This window comes from Bacidia gigantensis (genome assembly GCF_019456465.1).
Source record: "Bacidia gigantensis strain McMullin 20006 chromosome Unknown contig_180, whole genome shotgun sequence".
Classification (NCBI taxonomy): Eukaryota; Fungi; Ascomycota; class Lecanoromycetes; order Lecanorales; family Ramalinaceae; genus Bacidia; species Bacidia gigantensis.
Genome location: NW_025408596.1, coordinates 457,462 through 481,352, shown reverse-complemented (window position 1 = coordinate 481,352; position 23,891 = coordinate 457,462). Strand labels below are relative to the sequence as shown.

General features: G+C 49.8%; 8 protein-coding genes across 8 annotated transcripts; 4 read left to right on the top strand and 4 right to left on the bottom strand.

The window, feature by feature from the left end:
- Positions 1 to 3,063: 3,063 nt before the first annotated feature.
- KY384_003077 (uncharacterized protein) lies at positions 3,064 to 5,125 on the top strand (the record flags this gene model as incomplete). Its single annotated transcript, XM_044811598.1, has 4 exons — positions 3,064 to 3,375; positions 3,425 to 4,044; positions 4,093 to 4,455; positions 4,537 to 5,125. The coding sequence occupies 4 exons, from the start codon at positions 3,064 to 3,066 to the stop codon at positions 5,123 to 5,125; spliced, it is 1,884 nt and encodes a 627-aa protein (XP_044670731.1).
- Positions 5,126 to 5,462: 337 nt separating this feature from the next.
- PDA1 (alpha subunit of pyruvate dehydrogenase) lies at positions 5,463 to 6,928 on the bottom strand (the record flags this gene model as incomplete). Its single annotated transcript, XM_044811597.1, has 4 exons — positions 5,463 to 5,968; positions 6,067 to 6,521; positions 6,586 to 6,719; positions 6,782 to 6,928. The coding sequence occupies 4 exons, from the start codon at positions 6,926 to 6,928 to the stop codon at positions 5,463 to 5,465; spliced, it is 1,242 nt and encodes a 413-aa protein (XP_044670730.1).
- A 3,390-nt stretch (positions 6,929 to 10,318) lies between these two features.
- Positions 10,319 to 11,795, top strand: KY384_003075 (uncharacterized protein; the record flags this gene model as incomplete). Its single annotated transcript, XM_044811596.1, has 2 exons — positions 10,319 to 10,965; positions 11,018 to 11,795. 2 exons carry the CDS (start codon positions 10,319 to 10,321, stop codon positions 11,793 to 11,795), a joined length of 1,425 nt encoding a protein of 474 aa, XP_044670729.1.
- An 871-nt stretch (positions 11,796 to 12,666) lies between these two features.
- KY384_003074 (uncharacterized protein) lies at positions 12,667 to 15,979 on the bottom strand (the record flags this gene model as incomplete). Its single annotated transcript, XM_044811595.1, has 5 exons — positions 12,667 to 13,561; positions 13,716 to 14,943; positions 14,998 to 15,295; positions 15,348 to 15,742; positions 15,790 to 15,979. 5 exons carry the CDS (start codon positions 15,977 to 15,979, stop codon positions 12,667 to 12,669), a joined length of 3,006 nt encoding a protein of 1,001 aa, XP_044670728.1.
- A 606-nt stretch (positions 15,980 to 16,585) lies between these two features.
- KY384_003073 (uncharacterized protein) lies at positions 16,586 to 17,695 on the top strand (the record flags this gene model as incomplete). Its single annotated transcript, XM_044811594.1, has 1 exon — positions 16,586 to 17,695. One exon carries the CDS (start codon positions 16,586 to 16,588, stop codon positions 17,693 to 17,695), a length of 1,110 nt encoding a protein of 369 aa, XP_044670727.1.
- A 152-nt stretch (positions 17,696 to 17,847) lies between these two features.
- KY384_003072 (uncharacterized protein) lies at positions 17,848 to 19,484 on the bottom strand (the record flags this gene model as incomplete). The annotated part of the gene is made up of 4 exons (XM_044811593.1): positions 17,848 to 18,772; positions 18,822 to 19,086; positions 19,138 to 19,413; positions 19,466 to 19,484. The coding sequence occupies 4 exons, from the start codon at positions 19,482 to 19,484 to the stop codon at positions 17,848 to 17,850; spliced, it is 1,485 nt and encodes a 494-aa protein (XP_044670726.1).
- Positions 19,485 to 20,025: 541 nt separating this feature from the next.
- On the top strand, positions 20,026 to 21,248 carry KY384_003071 (uncharacterized protein; the record flags this gene model as incomplete). Its single annotated transcript, XM_044811592.1, has 2 exons — positions 20,026 to 20,961; positions 21,132 to 21,248. 2 exons carry the CDS (start codon positions 20,026 to 20,028, stop codon positions 21,246 to 21,248), a joined length of 1,053 nt encoding a protein of 350 aa, XP_044670725.1.
- Positions 21,249 to 21,517: 269 nt separating this feature from the next.
- KY384_003070 (uncharacterized protein) lies at positions 21,518 to 22,698 on the bottom strand (the record flags this gene model as incomplete). Its single annotated transcript, XM_044811591.1, has 5 exons — positions 21,518 to 21,601; positions 21,656 to 21,747; positions 21,797 to 22,412; positions 22,495 to 22,514; positions 22,566 to 22,698. 5 exons carry the CDS (start codon positions 22,696 to 22,698, stop codon positions 21,518 to 21,520), a joined length of 945 nt encoding a protein of 314 aa, XP_044670724.1.
- Positions 22,699 to 23,891: the final 1,193 nt, after the last annotated feature.

Below are 23,891 nucleotides of genomic sequence, written 5' to 3'. Positions count from 1 at the left end.
CCGCACGAATCCAGAACATCGACACTCGGCCCTCTCTCCACAAGCAATTCCACTCTATCAACCCAGCCGCCCTTACATGCATAATGCAGCGCCGTCCCCAGCCCAAAAAGCGTCCACGTCTGATACGCCGCTTCATCGTACCGATGATTGACTGCATCAATCCCCCCCACCCATGCCTTCCCCTTCCTGCAAATCCAAAAGAAATCTCATCACCTCCAAGCGGGGATTCTGTGGCGGAATATAACCAGTCGCGAGCAGAGGCACCGTAGGCAAAGAGTTCTTTTATGATTTCGAGCGGAGCGGCTGCGCTGGCGGCAGCGACGGCCGTGTAAGGGTTGACAGGGGGGTGGGAGGCGTTGGGATCGACGTTGTGGGGGAGAAAGAACTTGACGAGGGGCTCGTGTGTGATGAGATAGCTTTGGGGTGTCTATGTGTGACCTTACTAGAACTTGAGGAAGTAGTAAGAAGGAAGTAGGAGGACAACGGAAGGAGGAGGGGTGAAGAGTATTAGAATAAGGCATACCAAAGGGGCGGACACTGATTCGACGAAGGCGGGGCGTTAATGTCCCAACCATGATCGAGGAGTATTTCGAACACACTAATGGAACAGGCATCGAGAGCTCTGATTGTGGTCTGCGGCGGCAGCTTACGGCCGGTGTTGAGGACGAGGGCGAGCATGGTAGGATCCTTGTTGTCGATTGCGGTGAGAAAGGTTGAGGTGGAGGGCCAAAGGTCGGCTTATTTGGGAACATGGATTGGCTCTGGGCTGGCTTCTGAATCGATGGTCAGTTGGTTTGGCCATTTGGAGAGGATTTCTTGAATGCGGCAAGATCACCTTGGCTTGCTACACTATTGAGAAATTGCGCTGTACGCTGATCTGCTGTACTCAGATTGAACGGAAAGCTGTCCATTTTGTGGTAGGACGGAGGCAACGAAGATGCTTCTTCCACCACAGGGATTCACGCATGCAGAACGTTAGTCTAAAAGGAAGACTAGCAAATCTCACGAGATAGAGCTTGTTTCAACGGAGGCTAGATTTATCTAGAATGTCAGACCCAGTCCTAAGCGAAGGATGCACATGCAACAGGCTGAACAGCTTGCGACAAGAGATATTTTTGGCATCCGCCTTACTCATGCAGTGACAACGACAAAATGTTGAAGATGCTGATGAAGCTCGAAGTGCCACGAGAGTGCAAATCTTGCAAGCCTTCAGCACAGTATAGATATTTTGCTATGGCAGTTAGCCTTTACGAGGGAAGGCGCCGGCATCCTTGGCTAATTTCGGTTGATGCTATTGGAAGGACATTCCTTGATTGTCTGCTAAACAGAGTAGCAAAAACTCTTGTGCGACGTTTATGCATAGGGAAGCCAAAATACCAAACGCTAGTTTCTTTCCGAAAGAGATCAGGTGTAGATAATTGACAAAGGGTCCAATTGGAGCAGCACATTGTTCATCGTCTGACTCGTAGATAGTGAGAAGTCCTCGGACGAATTATTGAAATACCACTCAAGAGGATTCAGAAAATTTGGATTGACTTGATGTAAACATTGAACAGGGAACATCCTTAACAATGTTCAGCTCATAATTCCAACATGCCATGACCAGGCTGCCCCTAATCCTACCAAGTGTCCGTCCACAAGTGATTCGGACTGTTCAATGGTGCAGAGTCTGTGCTTGGATAGATATAAGAAGGTAGCTGCAATCATGAAATGTTTCGTAAAAGACCGAAGTACAACAACCTACGCGGTTCCCATCCGAAATCTTCCACCTACCTATATACATTCGCAATGTTTATGTCCAAGCACTTACTACTTTCATTGTTTGCAACACATCTTCTACCAATGATCTGTTAGTCTTGCAGAGTTGAAGGGACGACCGAGGTTGCGCATATTCATGAATGATAATTTCGGCACTGGAGTACATTGACTTAGCGTTTCAAGGTGGTCTGTCAATTCGTTCAACAAGAGCTCCTACTTATGTCACGAATGAGAGAAGTCATCCAGGATCTTGTCGTGGCAAAGGCAGAACTGAGTCAAGCATTGAGATCGTTCTGGATGCATGTACGTTGCTTCTCGTGGAGGAGCTTTCTCGTCTGATTCTATTAGGTCGAATATTGGCCCTAAAGAGAGTCCAATTCAAGGAGGTCTCCTCAATAGGCAACTAGATTTTATTTTAGAGAGACTGAATGCAAGAAGCCATTTGACTCAGCCATGGCATTCTCGCTCGAATCTGCCCCACTGCGTAGCTAGAATATATGTCGTGATCTTTGTTTCATGATCAACCGCGCGAAGGCTTTGCGCGAAATGCGTAAGGTTGCATCGACCTATTATTGATTACTCAAAAGTATCAAGCCCATGTTGTTGACAACCTAAACTGATACTGCCTTGGAGACAAATGATTGTTGTTAATTACAAGACAGGCGGGGCGAGGCAGCGAAGCCAACCTTCGTAGCGTCTTCCTCCCAGCGCCAGCGGCGTATGTGATAGCCGCCAATATAGGAGGTATCCCGCAACTCCCTTTATACACCCTTTGGCCATGGGGGCCAATTGCGAAGCCTTTTACCCCTGCAGAGCTTTTTGGTGAGCTTCATTGAAGCTGGACGACACCTAATAGATTCCATTGAGGTAGCCGTAGCTAAAGCGCATTTGCAAATGCACCATTTGCTGCCAGGAACAGAGATCCACCAGTGAACGAGACGCGGGGCCACGGCAAAGCATCACGAGAAACATCGAGGACATCGATAGGGCCCTTACAGAGATCAAAAAGTGGAAGACCGTACGGTACATTTAGCAGACACTTCCGACCCCTGGACCCTGACCTCACGGGGTCTCAACGTCACGATCCTGAGCATGCGTTACACCTGACCGCTACATTCGCATATAGCAATGGACAACTATATCAATAGCGCAAACAGCAGAATGACCTCTTTAGAATCTGACAGAGACACGATGCCACGAACAAGAGCTCCGCCTGTACCAGTGGCCACGAGCCATCGCTCTCGAAGAAAAGCCTCCATCCAGTTCCCTCAACCCAGATTACCTCTTACTCCAACCTCCTCAACCATGCCACAGATCATATCAAATACACTCCCACCGTCTGCTCCAGCTTCTCCGCCCACACCAGCTCCCAGTCCAACTCCGAATGAGCGAACCCCCACGTCATGGCGGCTCACTCCGTCCGAAGATGCGGAAGACCCAGTACTTGAGGATGCCCGTCAAGTCTTCGCAAGGTTAAACTTGACAGCAAAAGAAGACTTTCTGAGATCACTGGTTGACGTTTGCGACAACCAGACTCTCAGCTTCTTGCATCAAATCGTCAGTCCAAGGCTGAAGAAGGACCCATTTAAAGCTTTACCGAACGAATTATGTTTTAGGGTAATTGCATTCGAAATTGATAGGACTAAATTTGCTGACTAAAACGAAGATCTTGGAATTCATAGACGATCCAAAGACTTTCGTCCGTGCCTCTCAAGTGTCCAGAAGGTGGCGAGAGATTGTCAGCGACGACCAAGCCTGGAAATCACTCTGCGAAAAACATGACTATAGGAGGATGTCGACTGACTCTGTAGGGTCAAATTTCAATAGTTCAAGCGTCTCAGCGAGTCAAATACTTTACGGCATACGGTCGACATCGCCCAGTCGAATACCAGAGAACATGTCCGCTATAGATGATAGCTCGGAGCGCCTAAGAGACCTGCAGGCAATGGCAGCGACGAGAAGAGCGAGGAAACAGAAATCTGGCTATTCGCACCGATCAAGATTCAAGCATGCTTATTTAGTGGAATCGGCATGGAAAAAAGGCGGGTCGATGACGCCCAGACATATTACGCCAGATCAAGGTGTTGTGACAAGTCTACATCTGACGAAAAAGTATATTGTTGTCGCTTTGGACAATGCTAAAATACACGTCTTCAATACAAAAGGGGATCACCAGCGGACATTAACGGGCCATGTAATGGGAGTCTGGGCTATGGTGCCTTGGGAGGACATATTGGTCACAGGTGGATGCGACAGAGATGTCAGAGTCTGGAATATGGCTACCGGGTGAGTAATATTCAATTCGCCTTCTTTGCTTACTGACATACTCTATAGCGCAAGCGTCCATGTGCTACGAGGCCATACATCCACCGTTCGATGCTTGAAGATGTCGGATGCGAAGACAGCGATATCCGGCTCGCGAGACACCACCTTGAGAGTATGGGACTTGTCCACAGGGCAATGCTCGAACGTTCTCATGGCACATCAAGCTAGTGTCCGCTGTCTAGAAATACATGGCGACCTTGTTGTCTCTGGGAGCTACGACACTACGGCTAAAATCTGGAATATACATACTGGCGAGTGCCTACGGACTCTCCAAGGTCACTTCAGCCAAATATATGCTATCGCTTTTGATGGTCAAAGGATAGCAACCGGCAGTCTAGATACGAGCGTCAGGATATGGAATCCTCAAGATGGGTAAGTTGGCGTCTTTCCACTTCTATACCCACTTCCCCCCTCTTGAAATATCAGTCTTATACCAACATACCTTTCCAACAGCCAATGCATCGCCATACTCCAAGGCCATACCTCCCTCGTAGGCCAACTGCAACTCCGCTCCTCAACACTTGTGACTGGCGGCTCTGATGGCTCGGTACGCGTATGGTCTCTCCTCACTAACTCGCCTATCCACCGCCTTGCCGCCCACGACAATTCTGTCACCTCTCTCCAATTCGATGACGCCCGCATCGTATCCGGTGGCTCCGATGGGCGCGTGAAGATCTGGGATACTAACACCGGAGCTCTGGTGAGGGAGTTAAGCCAGCCCGCGGAAGCGGTCTGGAGGGTCGCGTTCGAGAGTGAACGGTGTGTGGTGCTAGCCAGCAGGGCGGGGAGGACGGTCATGGAAGTTTGGGATTTCGCGCCGCACGAGGAGGATGAGGAAGGGGAAGGGGAAGATGACGTTGATCGAGAGGAAGAGACGGATAAGGTCGGGGAGATAGTCGGCTTGGAGAAGGGGGAGCTGGATGATGATGATATGGCTGATGAGACGGACTTGGAAATGATGGATGCGCAGAGCGAGAACGAAGAGATGAGGAAGAGGGGCAGGGGCATTTTACAGGACGAAAATGAAAAAATGGGTCATTGATCAGTCGAATCAACAGAAATTTGGCGACCCTTACGATGTGGGCGACCCACGGAGCGGATAACGATATCTACTGGACTTTTATTTGGAATTGATGTCGAAAAGGATATTTTATGTAGGCCAGGTGGCGTACTCAGCATGTCTCCTGTGACGATATAGGGCATCGTATGATAGCATTGAGCATGACGGACAGTATGATCCAGCTAGACATCAATTGAGTCCGCTTTACTATACCAAATTCCTACTCCAAAGCAACGCCACCTCTCTACTCCTTTCTTTATGCTAGGTGTCTATACAGCATTTGTGCGATTCATCTTGACAATATGAAGTTCTGAAATTTCTAGTAATAATAATTCTCATCCGGTGTTCTTCCCCTCATAAACGCCGGCTCACTTCCCCTGACATAAATATCCTCGTACAAAATCTGCGGCGTTGTTTCTGGCGCTGCCATCTTCTCTGCCTCAGCAACCTCCCCATCGACATAGGTCCTCGCTTCTTTATCAATCGCCTTCAGCTCATCTTCCGTGGTGACACCCCAATCCAGCAATTTTTGCTTCAAGCCGGCAATAGGGTCGTTAGTGCTTCTCATCCGCTGGATTTCCTCGCGTGTCCGATAGGTTGTGCCGGGATCGGACATTGAATGCCCGCCATATCGGTAAGTCACGTACTCAAGGACTAAAGGCCCATGGCCTTCGACGGTATATCGCTTACCGTATTCGACAGCGGCTTTGACGGCGAGAATGTCCATACCATTGACTTTAAGGCCGGGAATGTACTGGCCGCGTTTGTAGTACTCAGTCAAAGCGGCGGCTCGGGCGGCGGCTGTGCCCATACCGTACTTGTTGTCTAGCAACCATTGTTAGTGACTGTTGCCTCTTGCCAAGAAGTTGCTACGGGGCCTTTTGTATGCTGCCGGTAGTAAGAAGGCTTAGAAAGTTACTCACTTTCGCAACCGAAAAGAATTGGTAGATTCCATAGCTTTGCCATGTTGAAGGCCTCGAAGACCTGACCTTGATTGCTTGCCCCATCTCCGTACAAGCAAATGGTGGTGTTCTTCTTTTCCTCGTACTGTTGAGCAAAAGCAAGTCCTGCTCCCACAGGGACCTGGGCGCCAACGATACCATTGCCTCCGTAAAAGCCTTTGGCAAACATGTGCATGCTTCCACCTTTGCCGTAGGCAATACCCTCTCTTCTCCCGAGAAGCTCGCCAATGATACTCTTGACGGTGCCCCCTCGCATGAGTGCGAAGCCATGGCAACGGTAAGCGGTAATGACCTGGTCTTCCTTCGTGATCGCGTGCTCAATGCCGCCTGCCACAGCTTCTTGGCCAGTAGAGAGATGGCAGAAGCCCCGGATCTTCTTCTCCTTGTATAGCCGGTCGGCTCCCATCTCCATTCGCCTACATGACAATTCAATTCAGCCAAGCTTCACTCTGTAAAAAAGCAGCAGAACCAAGTACTCACCTTATTGAGACCATGTCATGATACATCTGTTTCAACTCTGCCTTTGTGGTAAGTAAGGTATATGGTGGTGGGTCGAGCTCGTAGGTTTCAAAGCTCTCGTGTGAGAGCCTGACTTCAAATGGCTCGTCATCTTTCTACAGATAAAATTTTTGATCAGTTCTGCAATTCTCAACGCAATGGGGAGAGCGAGATTTACTTCGGGGACATGTTCTCGTTCGGCGTGAGAGGAAGCTGCATCTGTGGTGACTCGGCGTTTTGCTACATCTTTTGCAAAAGGAGCAAAGGTCCGCTGTCGCTGCCGCAGCGGCAGGCTTCGGGGTGCTCTCAATGCTCTACTGAGCATGGCTGGAGAAGAGTGTGTGGTATTGCAAAGCACAAAATGCCCATGGGCGAATAATCACCGAGCAACGGAATTCAAAGCCAAGACCGCTCAACGGACGATTTGGCGCTAGTCTACATTGAGTCGCAAGGGTGCACTTACTAATTGGGACCCGCGTTGTGAGTTCTAGTCAACACAGAACCATGAACTGCATAACAAGTGATTCAGGCTGTTTTAGAGAAGCCCAAGAGTCAGAGAAACAGAAACCTGCAACTATTTGATAGTTCTCATTCGGACACACAACAAAAGATTCCTCATGTGAATACAGACCTACGTGATTTTATAGCGCCCGCAGGGCGCCCGGCTTCCGAGTTCGCCTTGTCCGTCCATGAAGGCATACCATGTCCTACTCGACACAGCTAGGATGCAACGGGCGCCGTGATTCTCCATCAGGCATCCTGAGGCAGCATATGGAAGACCATCTTCATAGGTAGTAACACCCATTTCGGTCTGGAAGACCAGGAGAGGCAGCATCTGAGAATTGATGATCAAACGCTGGCGGTGGACGTGAAGATGATTGCCGCCAAAAGCGCTCCATGTGTTCTTCCCGTCCTTGTTGACGTTCTGGCCAAAGACCCCACTGTTATGAATCCTTTGGGATACTACCTTTGTCGGTCAGATTCGTGCGCCTCTCGTCATTCGTCATAGTGCTGTCCGCTCCTGACCATAACAACTGTGATTGTCGGTGTCCATGCCCTTCACAGTATCGGATCACGTTGTTGCTCCTTATCTTTCGAGACCCGTGGCATTAGTTTTCGTACTATGGAACACTGGTCCCATGATCTGAGCGCTTTGTCGATTTTGAAAGGGTAAATGACATGATGAATTAGTGGAGAAGCTTTCACTCCACGTATTGTTTCAGTTATTGCGATGCATATCCCTCAGGCCACGGCCCATGGGATACTTCTCGAGCAAGGGCACATGCCATCATAAGGGGAGCAATTTCTTCTTCTGTCATGGTCTCGTGGCTTTCAGAAGGGTCCCAAAGGAGGTAGACTTGGTGGAGGGCTGGAGCTCTGGGAATCGCCGTCAACCTCGGGGGCTACGTCATACCTGTATCTTAGTCAATGTTCCGACTGGCTACTGGAACGCCCCCAATGATTGGAAGAATGACAGGCTTCTGGAATAGAAGAGATCGAGAAAGTGTGTCGATCAGCATGCCCCACAATAATATGTTACCATGGCAATGGGGCTCGCTTTGAATGCTTAAAAACAAGGATCACGGGTGGCTTTGGGTCCTCGAAATTCTGTGGACAGAGTCGAAGATCAATGTACATAAGCGCAAGCAGGCTTCGTACTGCCCAGATTGCTGGAACCGCCTCGGTGTTACCCGGACATGTGTGTGTAGGAATGCCATGCGTGTCACCCCGGGTTTCCAGGCTTGATAATGCCATGTTGTTGGCGATACTTCTGGCATGGTGCCAGCGTTTCAATAATGGTAGGGCTCTTCGTGTGCTCAGGCTCCATAGTTCTACGTCAGCCAAGTTACGAGAACAGCCGGGAAGCACGCAAGATTGACAGCTGCGTGGTCCCGGCACTGCATCCCACGGCGAGGCCAAGAGCTGCAGGGCTTTTGCCCCATGGTCTATCTCAAAGCGGATTCGGCGGAGTCATCGCGATGACTTGTGAGGTAGAGAAAAGCGCGGCCGACTTCCCCACGGGTCCCTTGCATTCAAGGCATGGCCCGGCTGAGCAGCCGCATGTTTGAGTGCCTTCGTTATTCCCATGATTGGGCATCGATGGCTCGTGTTGGAGGTGTGATGATCCTGCAGATTATGATACAGGCAGTTTTGTCAGCGGTGTCAGCGGTGTCAGCGACATTAAACGCATCAAACGACCGGCATTCATCCATGTCTATAGCAGGCGGTCGTCTTCCTCTTGGTCTCCCACCTCCCTTTCCCCTCGTGGACGAACATCCATGACCATGGTCACCCGACGGGGGCGACACCAAGCTGTTTGTCTCGTGACGTGACTGACGTCCGGGACTTGCAATTGACAGCATTTCCGGGGCCTAATTGGGCAAGGTTGTGGGTTTCGCGGTAGGGATTTGCAGATCTAGCTCCCTTCAAGCTACAGCTATTCTAGCGCAGCCAGTTGTGATTGTTGACATGTCCAAGCCAGAGAGGTAGCCTGAAGGAGGGAGATGAAAGAAGCGGCGCCGTATTGCCTTTCTGCTACTCTTTCGCCTACCTTATTTATCTTGCTATCATGCATGACACTCCATCGCTAAGGCTGCAGCTGCCTGTCTTCGCCGGAGGACTAGTCATGCAAGTTACAAGTACATTGTTGACTTTTGGATGATCATCCTTCGCTTGGTTTGGCGCCCTTTCCACTCTACAAAGATCTACCACCGTACTTTCTTTGCGCTTTGTATAGCCATGAACATGCCAGGCGCAAAGTATGTTACTACCACTTCCCCCTAGGCCGAAGAGTGCCGAAAGGTCAGTCTGAAGCCCAGACCTCCACCCACGTTGAAGGATTAGGTATTCCTGGTGTACTTTGGCACTTGCACAGCTGTATTGGCCTCTTGTCATCGGCCATCCCTCCATTTCGGGTCATGGGCCATGCGAAAGATGAAACGCGGTAGAAGAGCGACAAGAAAGTCTAGATTGTTCAATTGTTGTCGAGAAGGTGCTGATGGACCCTTCCCCAGCTACCGAAGGACCTGAATTGGTTTCATGCGATGCTAGCCCGACCATGCTGGCACTAACCTGTTGATGCCCATTCAACCCCTTCGACCATGCCACCCTGCACTATTGGCTCAATACAATGCCTTCGAGGATCAAGCAAGGTTTGCAGCTTTTCATCCATGAAAACCGTTGAATTCCCGAGGAAGGCGCCAACGGTCCGAAGGGACTAGAGGACTACTATCATGGGAGAAAGACAATCTTCTCGTATCATGTCGATCTCGCCATGTCCCTACCATGCCCTCCTTTTCTCCATCCTTCCTACTTCACATAGACCATCATCTCTCTTCCTATTTCCAGCATGGTCAATCCCCTGCACGCCCGCACTGTTCATGGCAGCCTGAGCGTGTATCTTCGCCCGTGCTCGAAGTGGAAATGATTGGGACCAGGTTCCGTTGATGCTAGCTATATATACGAAGCCCTCTCCCTGCAATGCTTAGTCTGCTATTAGCTTTCGCAAGTCTGCTGTTCTGCCACGAAAGTTTCTTCTACGGACAATAGCGTTTGGAAACCACTGGAAAGGACCAAGGCACTCTGTTGAGTGCCTCCATTCACGGAGCAAGGGAGGTCGTGTTGCGTTCCCGGAGCCTTAATGTCGTCAGATCCACCGGACTCTTGCCAACCGGAAGACCTGTACTATCTAGGGAAAGTCGGTCAGAGAACCCAGATGACTAAGGCGCACAGCACAGCACGACCGCTTCCAGTGCTACCACCTCCTCATCTAGTTGGAGCCAGGCCTTATTTACCACCTTTGGAAAGTTTGCATCCATCGCCACAACCGCAATTCTTTCCTGGAGCATTTCCACCTGGATCCCTTCCCGAGCGGTCCCATGCTGCTTATGTGAGCCCTCCACCTTTCACGCCATCCCTGGCACAGGGTGTGGCTCCTCCGCCTCCCCAGACGTATCCAGTCTATCCTGGACCAGTGTCATCTTTTCCACCGGTAGGACAATCAGGGCCAGTGACGTCTTTTTCCCACCCAGCGCTTTATCCTCAGAAAGCCTCATTTCAATCAAAGAACCCAGGTACCGTTTATGAGGCGCTCAGTCCCGTTGAATATAGTCAACAGTCGCCCTATGACCTTGGAACGCCCCAGTCGGTCTTCCGCGAGACTTCGTATCCCCAGAATCCTTATCAGCCGGCACCAGTCAGACCTTTACAGAGCTCAACTGGATCCCATCAAAGTTCCGAGGCGCCCTCCTCGAGTGGACATGCGTCGCTGGGTAGCACCAGGCCCTATTCTCACACATCTTCCCCTTTTGCTTCCACCGGACTACTCGGGCCAGGCGGTCAGCAGCAAGAGACAAACGACATGTAAGTCATACGAGCTACCAGAGCACGATTCAAAACTAACATACACGAGCAGGCAAGACCGTTACATCCTTACCATTCGTCAGCAGCCTATAGCAGCGCGAGCCTGTGGCTTTGGCGAAAGGGACCGCCGGGTAATCGACCCTCCGCCCATTGTCCAGCTCTCCCTGAAGGACTTTGACCCTGCCTCCCCAGCAGACGTTCATGACCTTCAATATCCCTGGAATATCATGCACTGTGCGCTCCTCTCCGCCTCCTCGGCGGACGTGGCCCAGCGCCAACCCACCTCGTCCCCAGTCTACCCCCCCACACCGAGTGCAGACGTGACCACAGTGCCGGACCCGCATTCTGCAGATCGTGTGACCCGTCGGCTGATGGGAACATTAGTCTATTCCCCCTTTGTTGGCACGGACCCGGATTTTGCTACCTCTGGAACCCAGGCTGCTAATGTCGGTGTCTTTTTCATCTTCTCGGATCTTTCTTGCAGACAAAATGGACTTTACCGCCTCCGATTCACTCTGATGAAGGTGCCTGTTGGACCGGATCTTAGTGAGGCTACCCCAGGAAGTGTGCGTGGGAGCATCGACTCTGATGTTTTCGAGGTGTTCTCTGCCAAGGACTTTCCTGGTATGAGAGAGAGCTCAAGACTGATTAAAGACTTGAAAAGGCAGGGTGCGAGTGTAAGTGTGAGGAAGGGAAAGAGCGGCATCGCAGGCTTGGAAGCGGAGAGGGAGCGAGAGAAGAGGGCAAGCAGTGTCAGTGGAAGCGGAGAGGAGGATGAGGAAGACGCAGGCGTCAAAGGAAGAACCAGGGCGAAGAAGAGAAGAGCATAGGTTTACATCTACCGTTTTCCTTTGTCTAGGTATGTGGGTTTTAATTCTACGTTCTTTTGGCAAGGAAAAGGCCACAACAGCCCAGAGAGGAAATCTGGATGGGTGGCCTTTTGCCGACAAAAGATCTTTTCTTGAAAACAGTACGGGCTATCGTACCATGTTTCTTGGATGGGAGACAACAAACGGCTCGTGGAGGATGACTGCCACGGGCAAACCAACCCATTTTGGAAATAGATTTACTTAAGCCTGGATAACTTGATAGACTGATTATTACGACCCAAAAGGCGAACGATTTTGGATTAGGACAACGGGCATCTAAGACTCCCATCAGTTGTAGTTGAAAAAAGGGGCAAAGGCTTGCCACCACTAGCCCCCATTCCCGTTGCCAGCGGATTGTGCAGGATACTCGATCCCGCTAGTCGGGCATCTTGCAGCCCAAGACGGGACGATTGACGATCATTTTCGTATAACTCAAATTAGATTCAAGATCTGCTGTGCTGGCATGCCGCCAGAGCCCAGGAGGATGGAGGATGCTATGCACGTCATACTTACATACATTTGCTGCCTTTCCTTCAATAATAGTAGGCAGCTTAGGCAACTGACCATGCCAATATCTGAATCTGAATCTGAATCTTCACATATTCCTCCGTCTGCTGTGCTTCGTTTTCAAGGCAAGTAATCAGCTCGCACATCTGCCCTTCTGCTTTCCACGCTCAAATGCTGGATATAGAGCTAGAGCTAGCGCCAAACCCCTTCAGCATCCTGGAGTGCGAGATGTTATCGCCATGCAATCCGGACTCGCACCATCAACCACTTCCCTACCTTTTCAGCAATTGAGGCATCCTCAACACCAACCAAGATCCATCCCTTCTCACCCCCTCAAATCATCGAGCTCGTCCTCATACTTGACACTAATCTTCCGCCGATTCGCAGCCGCAGCTCCATTAATCCTAATGCCCCTGTCCCCTCCACTTCTCTCCTCCATACCTCCCCCACTCATCGAATTCTTCCGACTACTCGAAGAAACCTGACTGCCCCCGCCAGCTAATGCGCGTCGCTGCAGTTCCTTCATCTGCCTCTCGCGATCGCGTTTTTCGCGCTCGAGCGCATGCTGGTCTTTTTTCGGGCCGGTTGGGATAGTGATATTCCCACCACCACCACCACCACCACCACTCCTACTGCTGGGTTTCTCGATTCGTGACTCCATGCTCGCTTCTTTCTTCAGTGATGTGCTACCATTTCTGGAATCTTGATCGGTATCATGATGGTGGCGCGAGCGCTTACTTCGATGGCTATGCCGACGCTCATGTTCTGTGTCCACGTCGTTGTCGACTTCGTACTCTTCTCTCGACCGCCGACGCTTGCTTGAAGACGATGATTCGTTGTGTTCGTCATCTTTGTCGCCTCGGTGGCGACGGGAGGACTTTGAGACGCCGTTGATCTTCGCCTCCGAGGCTTGTGCGCGGTCAGGTGATCGAGATCGGTGACGGCTGCTTCGATGGTAGCTATCTTCTGTGTCGCGAGTCTTGTTTCGACTGCGATCTCGGTGTCGGTGAGAGCGGTGACTGCTTCGCTCTGAAGCTTTGTCCTTTTCTTTCTCGTATTCTCGGTCACGATGGTGCCGATGAGATTGGCGCTTCAATGACTCGACCGAAGAGTCTCGCGCTCGTGATGATTGCTTGTACTCTGCTCCGTCTTCATGATCTTCTTCGTACTTGCGCGAGTGGCGTCTGCGGCGCTCTTGGCGTTTTTCTTCATCATGGTTTCTAGGAGGACTTGCGGAGTGGTGCCGCTGATGACGAGGGCGGGAGGATTCGTGCTTTGACGGGGAACGGCTGCGGGAAGTGGAGCGTGCATGCGGTGGGCTATCTAATGTCAGCAACATGCATGAGAACAATATTATGACAAGGGCGAGCAAACCTCTTCGCATATGAGTCAGCAGGAGCGCGAGCAGCGGATGCACGACCGACGATTGAAAATCCAGGATCTTGTTTTACAGGCTTACTAGAATCCCCTTGTCGAAGTGCCTTGGGTCCAGTAGGTGCGCCAGGCACACCAGTCCCCACAGGCTCAACGGGTGGTGGAGCTGGCTTTTCAGGCAGGATCGCAGCCGCTTTTACTACTTCGCCATTCGGTATTCGCGTGAATCCTTTCCTATTCGCACCTCCTCTATACTCGGCAGGACCCCGAGAATGTACTTGATCAGCTCCACCACCCGGTCTAATGCCATTCGCATTCGAATCGTAGGTCAGGGTTCTAGAAGGTCCGGTGGGGATAGAAGGGCTTGGGGGTGGAGGCATGGTAGAGGATACCGCGCTCACTGGTAGCACAGTGTCTTGTTTGAGCTCGGTCGGTGGTGGATCCGATAGGGGAGACTCAGTAGTTACAGGTCTCTCTTCTTCTTTTTCTTCTTCTTGAGCATCGAGCAATGGTTCTTGGGGCTTCTCTTCTTCTGTAGTACCTGATGTCTCCGGAACGGTGTCATTGGGTTGTGTCTGAAGCGGCTGTGCTGCATCCTGTGGTTCAGGGTTTGCTGCCTTTTCTTCCTCTGCACGGTCTTCGGCATCGCCAGGAGCGAACTCATCTCTAAGTGGCTCTTCAGCCTTCTGGCTGGCGGATCGCTCATCCGCTTTTTCACCATTCATTGGCGTATACACAGGCGAGCCACGACGAACTGGGCCCTGGGGCGCTTGTTGATTATATGAAGCATTGTTAGCATCGTACCCTTGATTTACCTGGTTATAATTACCGCGGCCACGGGAGGTATATGGGTGGCCACCCCTTCCGCGGCCACGGCCTCGCTGAAAGCCTTGGTTATGATATCCACGCTGATGAAACTCATTTTGGGGATACTGATGTTGATGCACCTGGTTGAAGCTTCCTTGGTTCTGATGCATATTATATCCAGCATCAAAGCCAGAATTAGCTCCAAAATTGTTTCCTGCTCCATAAGCATTATTATTGAATTTATTTTGACTGCCAGCGTTCCAGGCTCCTTGAGATTGCCCGTTGAAACCTCCCCCAAACGCTCCCTGTCCTGCATCAAAGCCCATGCCCATGTTCATACCATTCATCATACCAGGCCCGCCAAAGTTATTGAACATGCCTTGAGACATCGCGATTGGATCCATGTTCATACCGGGCATGCCTACGGAGCTATTAGCAAGACTAGTCGTGAAGTGGTGTAAAGAGCATGGCTTACCCATCATATTTGGCATTCCTGTCATCATGGGATTGACCATTCCAGCTTGCATCATCTGCATCATTTGATTCATATCGCCCATGCCACTGAGACTCATTGCAGGAAACCCATTCGAGCTGTCGACGTTGAAGCCATTCATTCCCTGGTTTGCGATTTGTTGTTGCATCAAGTTCCATTGCTGCTGTTGCTGTTGCTGCTCTGATAGTCCTCCCTGATCCTGCGCTTTATCATGCCCGTCGGTGCCATTGTCCAACGTCGTTGTGGACGCACGCCTGGGAGTCTCTTGCGGCCCAGGAGACTAAGAGGTCTGTCAGTGTTCGAAGTGTCATTGATAGAAGGAGAAAACTGACCTCAATTGATTGTTGTGGTATGTCCTTTTGCGCATCCCCAGATGCAGCAGGAAGCTGGTTCTTCTGCTCTACTTGCGGTACCCCGGAAGTCGCCGCAGAAACGGAAGGAGACTCTTGTTTGACGCCATGCGATATTTGCTCCGATCGCACTTCATCAGATGTTGCATGACGTCCGAGAGGAGCGGTGTCTGTTTGAGGCGTTACAGGTTCGGCTGCAATATTTGCTGCAGCCTTTTGCAAAGCTTCTTGCTTCTTTGCATTGTCTCTGTCTATCGCTTTTCGTTTCAGAAAGATCTTAATCGTCTGACGCAGGGCCTTGTTCGGGCGACAGTCTTCAGCGTTTATTGGTTCGTGAAAGCATATCGGACAGGTCGTTTCTAGCTTGTTTGCTTGACCTAGGATCTGTTAATATCTTGCATGGAGGATTGACATGATCACTAACAATCTGCGCAGATGTTCTGATCGCAGCAAGGAAGGCGGACTGCCTCGACAGCAAGCTTGTTACAAGATGCACACCTAAGCTTTATTGGGATTTCGTCAATGGTGAGCCCGCTAGGTGGGTAGTCAGTAAAGTTGATAAAGGCTCTCAGGGAGTTACGAGCATACTCGGCAATTTCTTGATGAGTAGCCATGGCGTACACGCAGTGGTGCAAAGTGTGCTAAGGAGATTTGAGGTGGGCGGATCTTAGGATCATTCAAACAAAGAAGAAGGAGAGGGTTATGTAAATTCGATGAGGAGGCTTTCGGACTCCATGATGTTGACCAAAGGATCTAAGGGGGGGGGCAGGTAGCACAGCAGAGATGTGTCAGTGCTGAAGAAGGTGTTGAGTAAGTATGTGACCGCGTGTGGTTGCCATTGTAAGGGCGGGTGTAGGTAGGCTGTAGGAAAAGGATGATGGAAACGGCGCTAAGCTGTATTGACACTAGCGTTGTTCTACTGGAATATCAGCCTGAGGCCGCTTCCTGTCTGCTCGTCATACATAGAGAATTTCATTATACGCTCTTTACATTCCGGTCGACGATTCCTTGGGTTTTCTGTTTCTACTAGCCTGATTCTTGTATAACGGAAATGATTTTGGGTCAGATTTCGTACCTTGACTGTGTGGTCTTTCTCGTGTTCCTACTACCTCAATTGCTTCTGCAAGTGAACTTTTTCGACCTTTTAATTTGCGTTGTGTGGGCTATACCGTTTCTAGGTAGGTTTGGCTTTCATTGACCAGTATCAAGCTCACTGACACATGGAAGGCTTCCTATTACCATATCAATTCGTTACTGAACGCTACTTTACGCCTCGACGACATCAATCGCCATTTGTCCAGCAGGCAACAGGTTTCCAAGACTTTGTGATTCGCTGTGTCCGTTATGCATTTGCCTTTTTTCCCGCGAAGATTGGTCGTGTATTCTTTTCTAAAGGGGTTGCTCTTCCATTCATGAGATTTCGCATGCTTCGGCATGGCTTTGTTCATCCACCTGTCCCTTGGCGTGAGATTGATCTCGGTGTCACCCATGGTGTCTATATTTCGCATGACATCGAGGAGAAGCCTGATCTGGTAATCTACTACTGCCATGGAGGTGGCTTTTCTATGGGATCGGCGTACTTTTACTTGGAGTTTCTGATGGCATGGGTTACCTTGTTGAAAGAAGCAGGCTATGAGAACCCTGCAATCTTTGCCTTAGAGTACACCCTTGTCCCTGATGCTGCATATCCAAGACAACTGGACCAGACTGTTGCTGGGTATGACTTTGTCTGTTCAATTGTGAAAGATTCCTCCAGGATCTGTGTGGGTGGCGACTCGGCTGGCGCGACACTAATCTTGAGTCTCTTACTTTACCTTGCAAAGCATTCTCATAGGTACCAAGACCTTAAGCCTAGCTTTGCCACGTTAATATCACCCTGGACAGTGCTGGTCAGTGCTGAAAACAAAAACACCGCCAGTGATTATCTCAATGCTGAGAGCCTTCATCTGTATGCTCGTCAGTATGCTGGCTCAGAAAGGAGCCTAGATGAGTGGCTAGTTTCTCCAGGAAGGTGCATAGACGGCGACATGTGGGCCAAAGCCTCACCTTCTTCAGGTTATGGCTTTCTCTTTGGGTCCGAAGAAGTGCTGGGACCAGAGATGCGGAAGCTGGTTGCTTTGTTGAGGAGGAATGGATGCCCTGTTAGTGTGAGGGAGGAGCCAGCCTCTATTCACGCATGGCCTGTAGTGACGCTATTTCTTTCGGACACGCAGGGTGACAGACAAAAGGGCTTGAGAGATCTTGTCAAAATGGTCAAGCAAGCTATTCCTCCTCCTCCTATGAAGTCCAAGGATGCACTTAGGAATGGCTTCTCAGCAATAAATTCTTAAAATTCAAATGTCAAAGAGCCAAATTTAGCTACTTGTCTTGTATTTCATTCAAAGACTATCCGTCAAGCCGCCGCTATGCATTCGCAGACATAGGCGGTCATGATATGGCAATGCCAGAAATCCTCGCTTCCACGTAAACAACATACAGTTATCTACAGTACTTCGCTCCTCGCACGCTTTGGAGTTTCCATATCCGTATCGTCATCGTCATCCTCGAGAACCTTTCGCTTACCTCTGTCTTTGGGTCCATTGAGCTGCCGCTGATCTTCATTTTCATTACTCTTCGCCTCGGCCTCTTGCCATTTTTTCATCATGAGCATCAAACGTTCATAGTCCCCCACAATCTCACCAACAGTCTGCTCCACTTTATCTGCTCGTTCCCCTCGATCTAGCTGACCTAATTGTTCCTTGTTCTGCTTGAACACACGCTGCTTCACAAGTAATCGCCAGTAATAAAATGCCCGATCATCAGGATTCGAAGACCTCCCCTTTTGTGTGAGACGAGCCGTGCCTGCCTGTCGAGTGTGTGGGGGTATCTGAGACAGTAGGTGCATCTCTATGAGCCGATAAAATTGCCTTGGGGCAATTTTTTCTTGCCGTCGAATTGTTTCGAGAAGTGTTCTATCTATAAGCTGAGATGTTGGGACACGCAGACCACTGCGGTTCATAGTAAGTTTTGAATCAATTGTAGAATTCAACTTGATCTTCGGAAAGATTCCCTTAGACGATAATCGAGCATAATCGCGAATGTCGCGCAAGTCGTCAAAAGCCTCACTAGGATCCTCGACAGTAATCTCGATGCAAGTAGATGAAGCAAGCATTGTCTTGACCATACAATCATAGAGATGTGAACCATGTCCGTATGAATGGTGAGCGGGAAGGATCAAGAATTGGGATATTCGTACCCGAGATGGCAGATCAGCAGCGTGTAGCGGGGTGGATGGTGGAATCATGAAGACCTGAGGTTCTGATGATTTCGAGGTCCTCGGGGTATAGAATATGAACTGGTAGGATGTCGAATAGCCAACAAATGAGTAATTAGCCATTTTCGGCTTGACTATTCTGAGTTTCTCATATCTACAAGTCATTAGCATCTGTGCACATGCTGGAAAGGAGACTTGAATACACAAGATAAATGCGCCATCTAGCCAGCGACCATTCCTGATCCTCAAGATCTAGCGGCGTTCCGCCCTCTATGAAGAATGACACAAGAACTTGCATACGGTCGACCAACGCTCGAACGTCTGGATCTCGCAAGTCTCCACTCCATATCTCGAAATTTCGACCTTTGCTGGTGTAAGATTGTATGAGTTGGCCTGGCGGCCTGAAGTCCTTTGCGCCAGCGTCATCTTGTATTCGATCGTTATACGTAGCAGCCTTATCGAAGGACTCTATGAGCGATGATTAGACAATGAAAGAGAGTTGTCATTAGGCCTACAAACCTTTGGCGACAAAAGGCTCTAGAGTCTCTTTAATATCCAAAGCTTTCGTTTCCCCAAGCGGTCTATACTTTTTATCATAGGTAATCTCAATGTGAGGTCTTAGGTCGTGCTCAGTGAACCGTAGATTGATCGCAAGATTCTGGTATCCAAAAATCTTCTCATGCTCCCCAAATATTGGGTAAGTGAATTTAGGGTGAACGGTGGAAGGTGCTTTTGAAGAGGATTCGCCGGGTCGAATGAAGGAGATGTGGACCGCTTGATTGGCATCAGAAGTCCCTACGTGTTTGTCAGCGATGGTTTCGACCGCAGATCATTTATCTATACTGACAAGGGTCAGGTTCGTCCATCTTGGGGCATTATCTGCGGGGTCTAATTCGCGATACAACGAATAAATGAGTAAAACGCGCCTCTTTCATTAGGCGCGTTTCCTAGACTGTCTAAGTAAGGTTCGGGTTTAAGGGTACCTTAGCGCGACCACATGTCTTGGCAGGTGCTTGCCACTAGTCAGTTTGCTCGTGCGCTCCCTTGTCTCGAAATGTGCACCCTGACTGTGACAGCGTGCAATTGTGATATATCTCTCCTTGTCAGATATTTAAGGCGCACACTTGCGTTAGCATCATGTTGCTTTCTATCTGCCACCACTGGCCCTGTTAGACAAGCACAACATCTCGTTCAATTCGACCAGCTCAACGAGAGCTTCAATTCACAAGATGCTGGAAGGACTATTCATGCTGCTCACCCTGAGCACGATTATGGCCATTGCGTTAGTGAACAATATAACTTTGGGAACCGATGCTGATGCGCCGACAAAGCTCCTTCCTTGCTGGCTCACTCCCGCTATCATTCTCCCTCTCGCAGTCACAGCTGAGACTTGTCTCAACAATTGGCATGGGCGTATTAGTCGGCACCGCGCTGATTGTCATTGTTCCCGAGGGAGTAGAGACCCTCTACAGCGCTAGCGACTATAGTGCGCAGACACATACGAAAAGATTCGATGCAGAAAGGCCGCAGCTACTCCGGGCCAGGGCGCTGGCCGACGTATATGATGAAGAAGCAGTACGTCCACTGTTGTCATGGAATACCAGGCGCGACGACAAGCCTGATGTAGGCGACCTCAACGCTATGCCCGGGCTTGTTATACCGCCAGGAGTCGAAGCAGAAACCGAATCCGACCCTTCGCACTCTCCTCCCCCTAAAACGCCGACAGAGCCAGGGGTAGTAGGGATTCTGGGAGGAGACGACAATCTCTCAAAGCCATCCGACCTGGCCCCTCCGAAGAGTCAGAAAAAGGAGCCTGCTGATTCCCTCACTCCACCATCAAAATCGACGCCCGAGCGCGAACCACACGCTTGGATTGGTCTCTCCCTCATTCTTGGCTTCATTCTTATGTACCTCCTTGATACGCTCCCCTTGTTTGATCCGAAACCTGCCGCCCGACCGCATAGCAATATCTATTCGCTCTCCGACCTTTCTTCCTCTCCAGTCTCAACACCGGCGCCCCCACTACGCTCGCTTTCGACCACGCTTGGCCTTTGCATACATGCAGCCGCGGACGGTATCGCATTGGGTGCTTCTTCTTCCTCGGCATCTACAAGCTCACTGAGTTTAATCATCTTCGTCGCTATCATGGTACATAAAGCGCCCGCAGCGTTTGGCTTGACCAGTGTGCTGCTGAAGCAAGGATTGGGCAAACGGGGCGCGAGGGCGCATTTGGTGGTTTTCAGTCTTGCAGCACCGGCTGGAGCGCTAGCAACATGGATTCTTGTAAAAGTTCTTAGTGGAGGTTGGGAGAGCGAGCCAGCAGTCATGAAGTGGTGGACAGGCGTACTCTTATTATTTTCAGGGGGAACATTTTTGTGAGCTTCTCGCTTCTCATCTGTTCAACGGATTTGTGGTTAATGACAGGCAGATACGTTGCAATGCATACAATGAACGAAGAAGAGAATTCGTCTGCATCTTATCTGGATGACGGGCAAAGTAATGGGTACTTAGAGGCGGGAAGCGCACGGCAGCAAAGGAAAGGAAAGGAGAGCAAGAGTCCCAAGCTAGTCTTAGCTGCTGTTGGGGGGATGCTCTTACCTCTGATCACACAAATAGGTCATGCGCACTAGATGTACTATAGATGTTCAGGAATAGAAAAATGGAATTTGTGACGATCAAACTTAATCCGCTAACACCTCTTCTACTAAGACTACCTCAGTTGAAACAGCAACTAAATTCAATTTGAGCAGAGTTCGAGCCTATCGTTGTGAAATTGTATGTACAATATAGAAGTCTCATGCTAGCCGTAATGTTGCCCTGAACATTCCACATCCATCGTCCTTTCTCATTATAGCAAGACGTGAACCTCGCTTCGAGGTCACCCGAATCAAGTATATACTTAATGGCCGCCAGTCGTTGGCAAGCCAATGCTGACCTTGAAGCTATCATAAATGAGCCATTGGAAGGCTGTCAATGTCCCGATCTAATCAATGAGTCAATCATTAGCAACTCGTAACGAAGGACGTCTGTTACCCACCATGAGAATTCTGACAGGCAAGCCGTTCCACAAGCCTGAGAACCCAATATTTCCATATATCCTTGACATAGCCTTTCCAGCGCCTTCGCCAGCTACAGAATGTCAGTCCATAAGTCGAGACAGTTGACGAAGCTAACTTACCCTGCCTATCCGCATTCAACTTGCTCACCATAACGTCGGCCGGGTGACTGATGACGGCACACCCAATACCCGCAATATAGCCTCCAAGAAAGCTGACTCCTGTCTGCTGCAACATGTTGAAGCTGTCCTTCGGCTTCCCGAGCGTCTTGTAAATCTGCTCCACGGTCTTCTCAAACGTTGCAAATTTGACCATTGTGTATGGGATCTGTCTTCCCCAAAGCGGCTGTAACCCCTTATACAATCCACCGAGGCCTTCCTTCTGCGTCACCTTTCCCCACCCCTCCCTCATCGTATTCGCAAACGGTGGGATCGAGGTCTGCATCCTGACTTTGATAGCCTCGAATGGGCAAAGCGCGATGTCGGCTAGGAACTCTGCGCTCGCGGATGCACCTAGGAAGACGATTGTCTTTGGTGCATTGGGGAAGAGTTTGTCGCCGTAGAGGTTTTTGAAGACTTCGTAGAACCCATATTTCCCGGCACCTTGAAATGAGTAGCCGACGAAAGTTGGGGACCAGCCGAAGAAGACGCCTCGAAGCCCTTCTTTGGCGTAGATGGTCCGCCAGGCTTGGATATTCGAGGAATATATTTTAGGGTCGACTTGGCGGCGGCATTTTACCTGTTCAAAGGTCGTACTTGTCAGCGTAATGATGGCTTGTGAGCTTGCAAGAAGGTTATCGGAGATTGGGAAGAGGGCGCACAAGATCAAGTGGTGTGACAGCTTTGCGGACGTCAGTGGGACTCCAAGCTCACAAGAAGGTGGTGAACGTACATGTGTGGGTAGGGCCGCAAGCAATGATACCCCCCAAAGTACAAGCAGCAAAATAAGTTGGTGAGAAGAGCTCGATGCCGCCCTTCGATTTCGTGGGAGGAGGTGGCAGCTTCGCCTTGATTTGGTCAGCCATTTTGGTTGCTGGAGCTCAACAAAGCTTCAATGAGTTTCCCAGAAGCTTGAGAGGTACAATTGAGTCTCCGCAAGAGATCAATGCTGGATATTAGGGGTTGTTGGTCGTGCGACGTTGTTGATATGTGATGTCATAGCCTCCAGCCGGATCAAAGCGGAAGGGAGAGCCGGCTTTGCCGCAGCAGCCGTAAGTCGCTTGAGACTTATCTTGAGCTCTATACTCTACATATTCATTCAATTGCTCAAATCTAAGGATGAGAAAGCTAGCAGCTCCTTAGGCTTAGCTCAGGCATCTTACCGGAGGTTTACTAAGTTCATACAGGAAGACTCAGAGCGGCACATCAACAGACAGTTGAAGATGCAGATTTATCCCTTTTCTCTTGATTGCCAGCTTCTTTTTGAGCATTGGACATTTGGATTGACATTATCTTTTGCACAAAGAGCTATCATGTCACGAAAGTGTTGAAACAAGTTCCACATAGAAGTGCATGCTCTCGACGCCTAGAGTCCGGCAAACCCAGCCCCTCGCTCCTCCCCGTCGAATGATTACGGACATTCTGTTCGGTGTGTCGTCGATATTGAAATCATGACAGTTCCATGGTTTCGTAGAGAAAATATGTCGGCAAGATCAAGCTCATCTACTTATTCACAAAAAACGCTCCAGCTCTAATGAACATAATTGGCCGTGGACAGCGGTCTTTACTCAAGTATGTTTTGATTTCCTCGAACAACAATGCAAAGGCCGAAAGTACGATACTCGGGAAAGACTGAAAGATCACAAGATCTGGAGAGAATTTTTGAAGCGGAAATGAATATCTTCAATTGCCATCTCCATTTGCGAAACGCATGGACGGAAGTTTACTTGCATACGAATAAGATCCACACAAAGACATCTTTGCGATCATTTACAGCTTGTCGAGCCTTACTTAAAGCATACCATGATATATAAACGAGAATTTCAGAGCGATCGGTAGATAGCCTTGAGGGCCGCACAATTGCGCCCCTCAGCATAGATACCCAATTGAAGACTCGATGAAACATGAGAAGAGTGTCGATTTGAAGTTCCCGTTGAGATGTGAAGGGCAAGCTGTGGATCTTGCCTCCTTTCCAGGTCCAGGACCAATCCCTTTTCTCGAAGTCGAACTCGATTGCACCCAACGCAGATAGTGACTGAGACCTGCCATTTTTAGGATC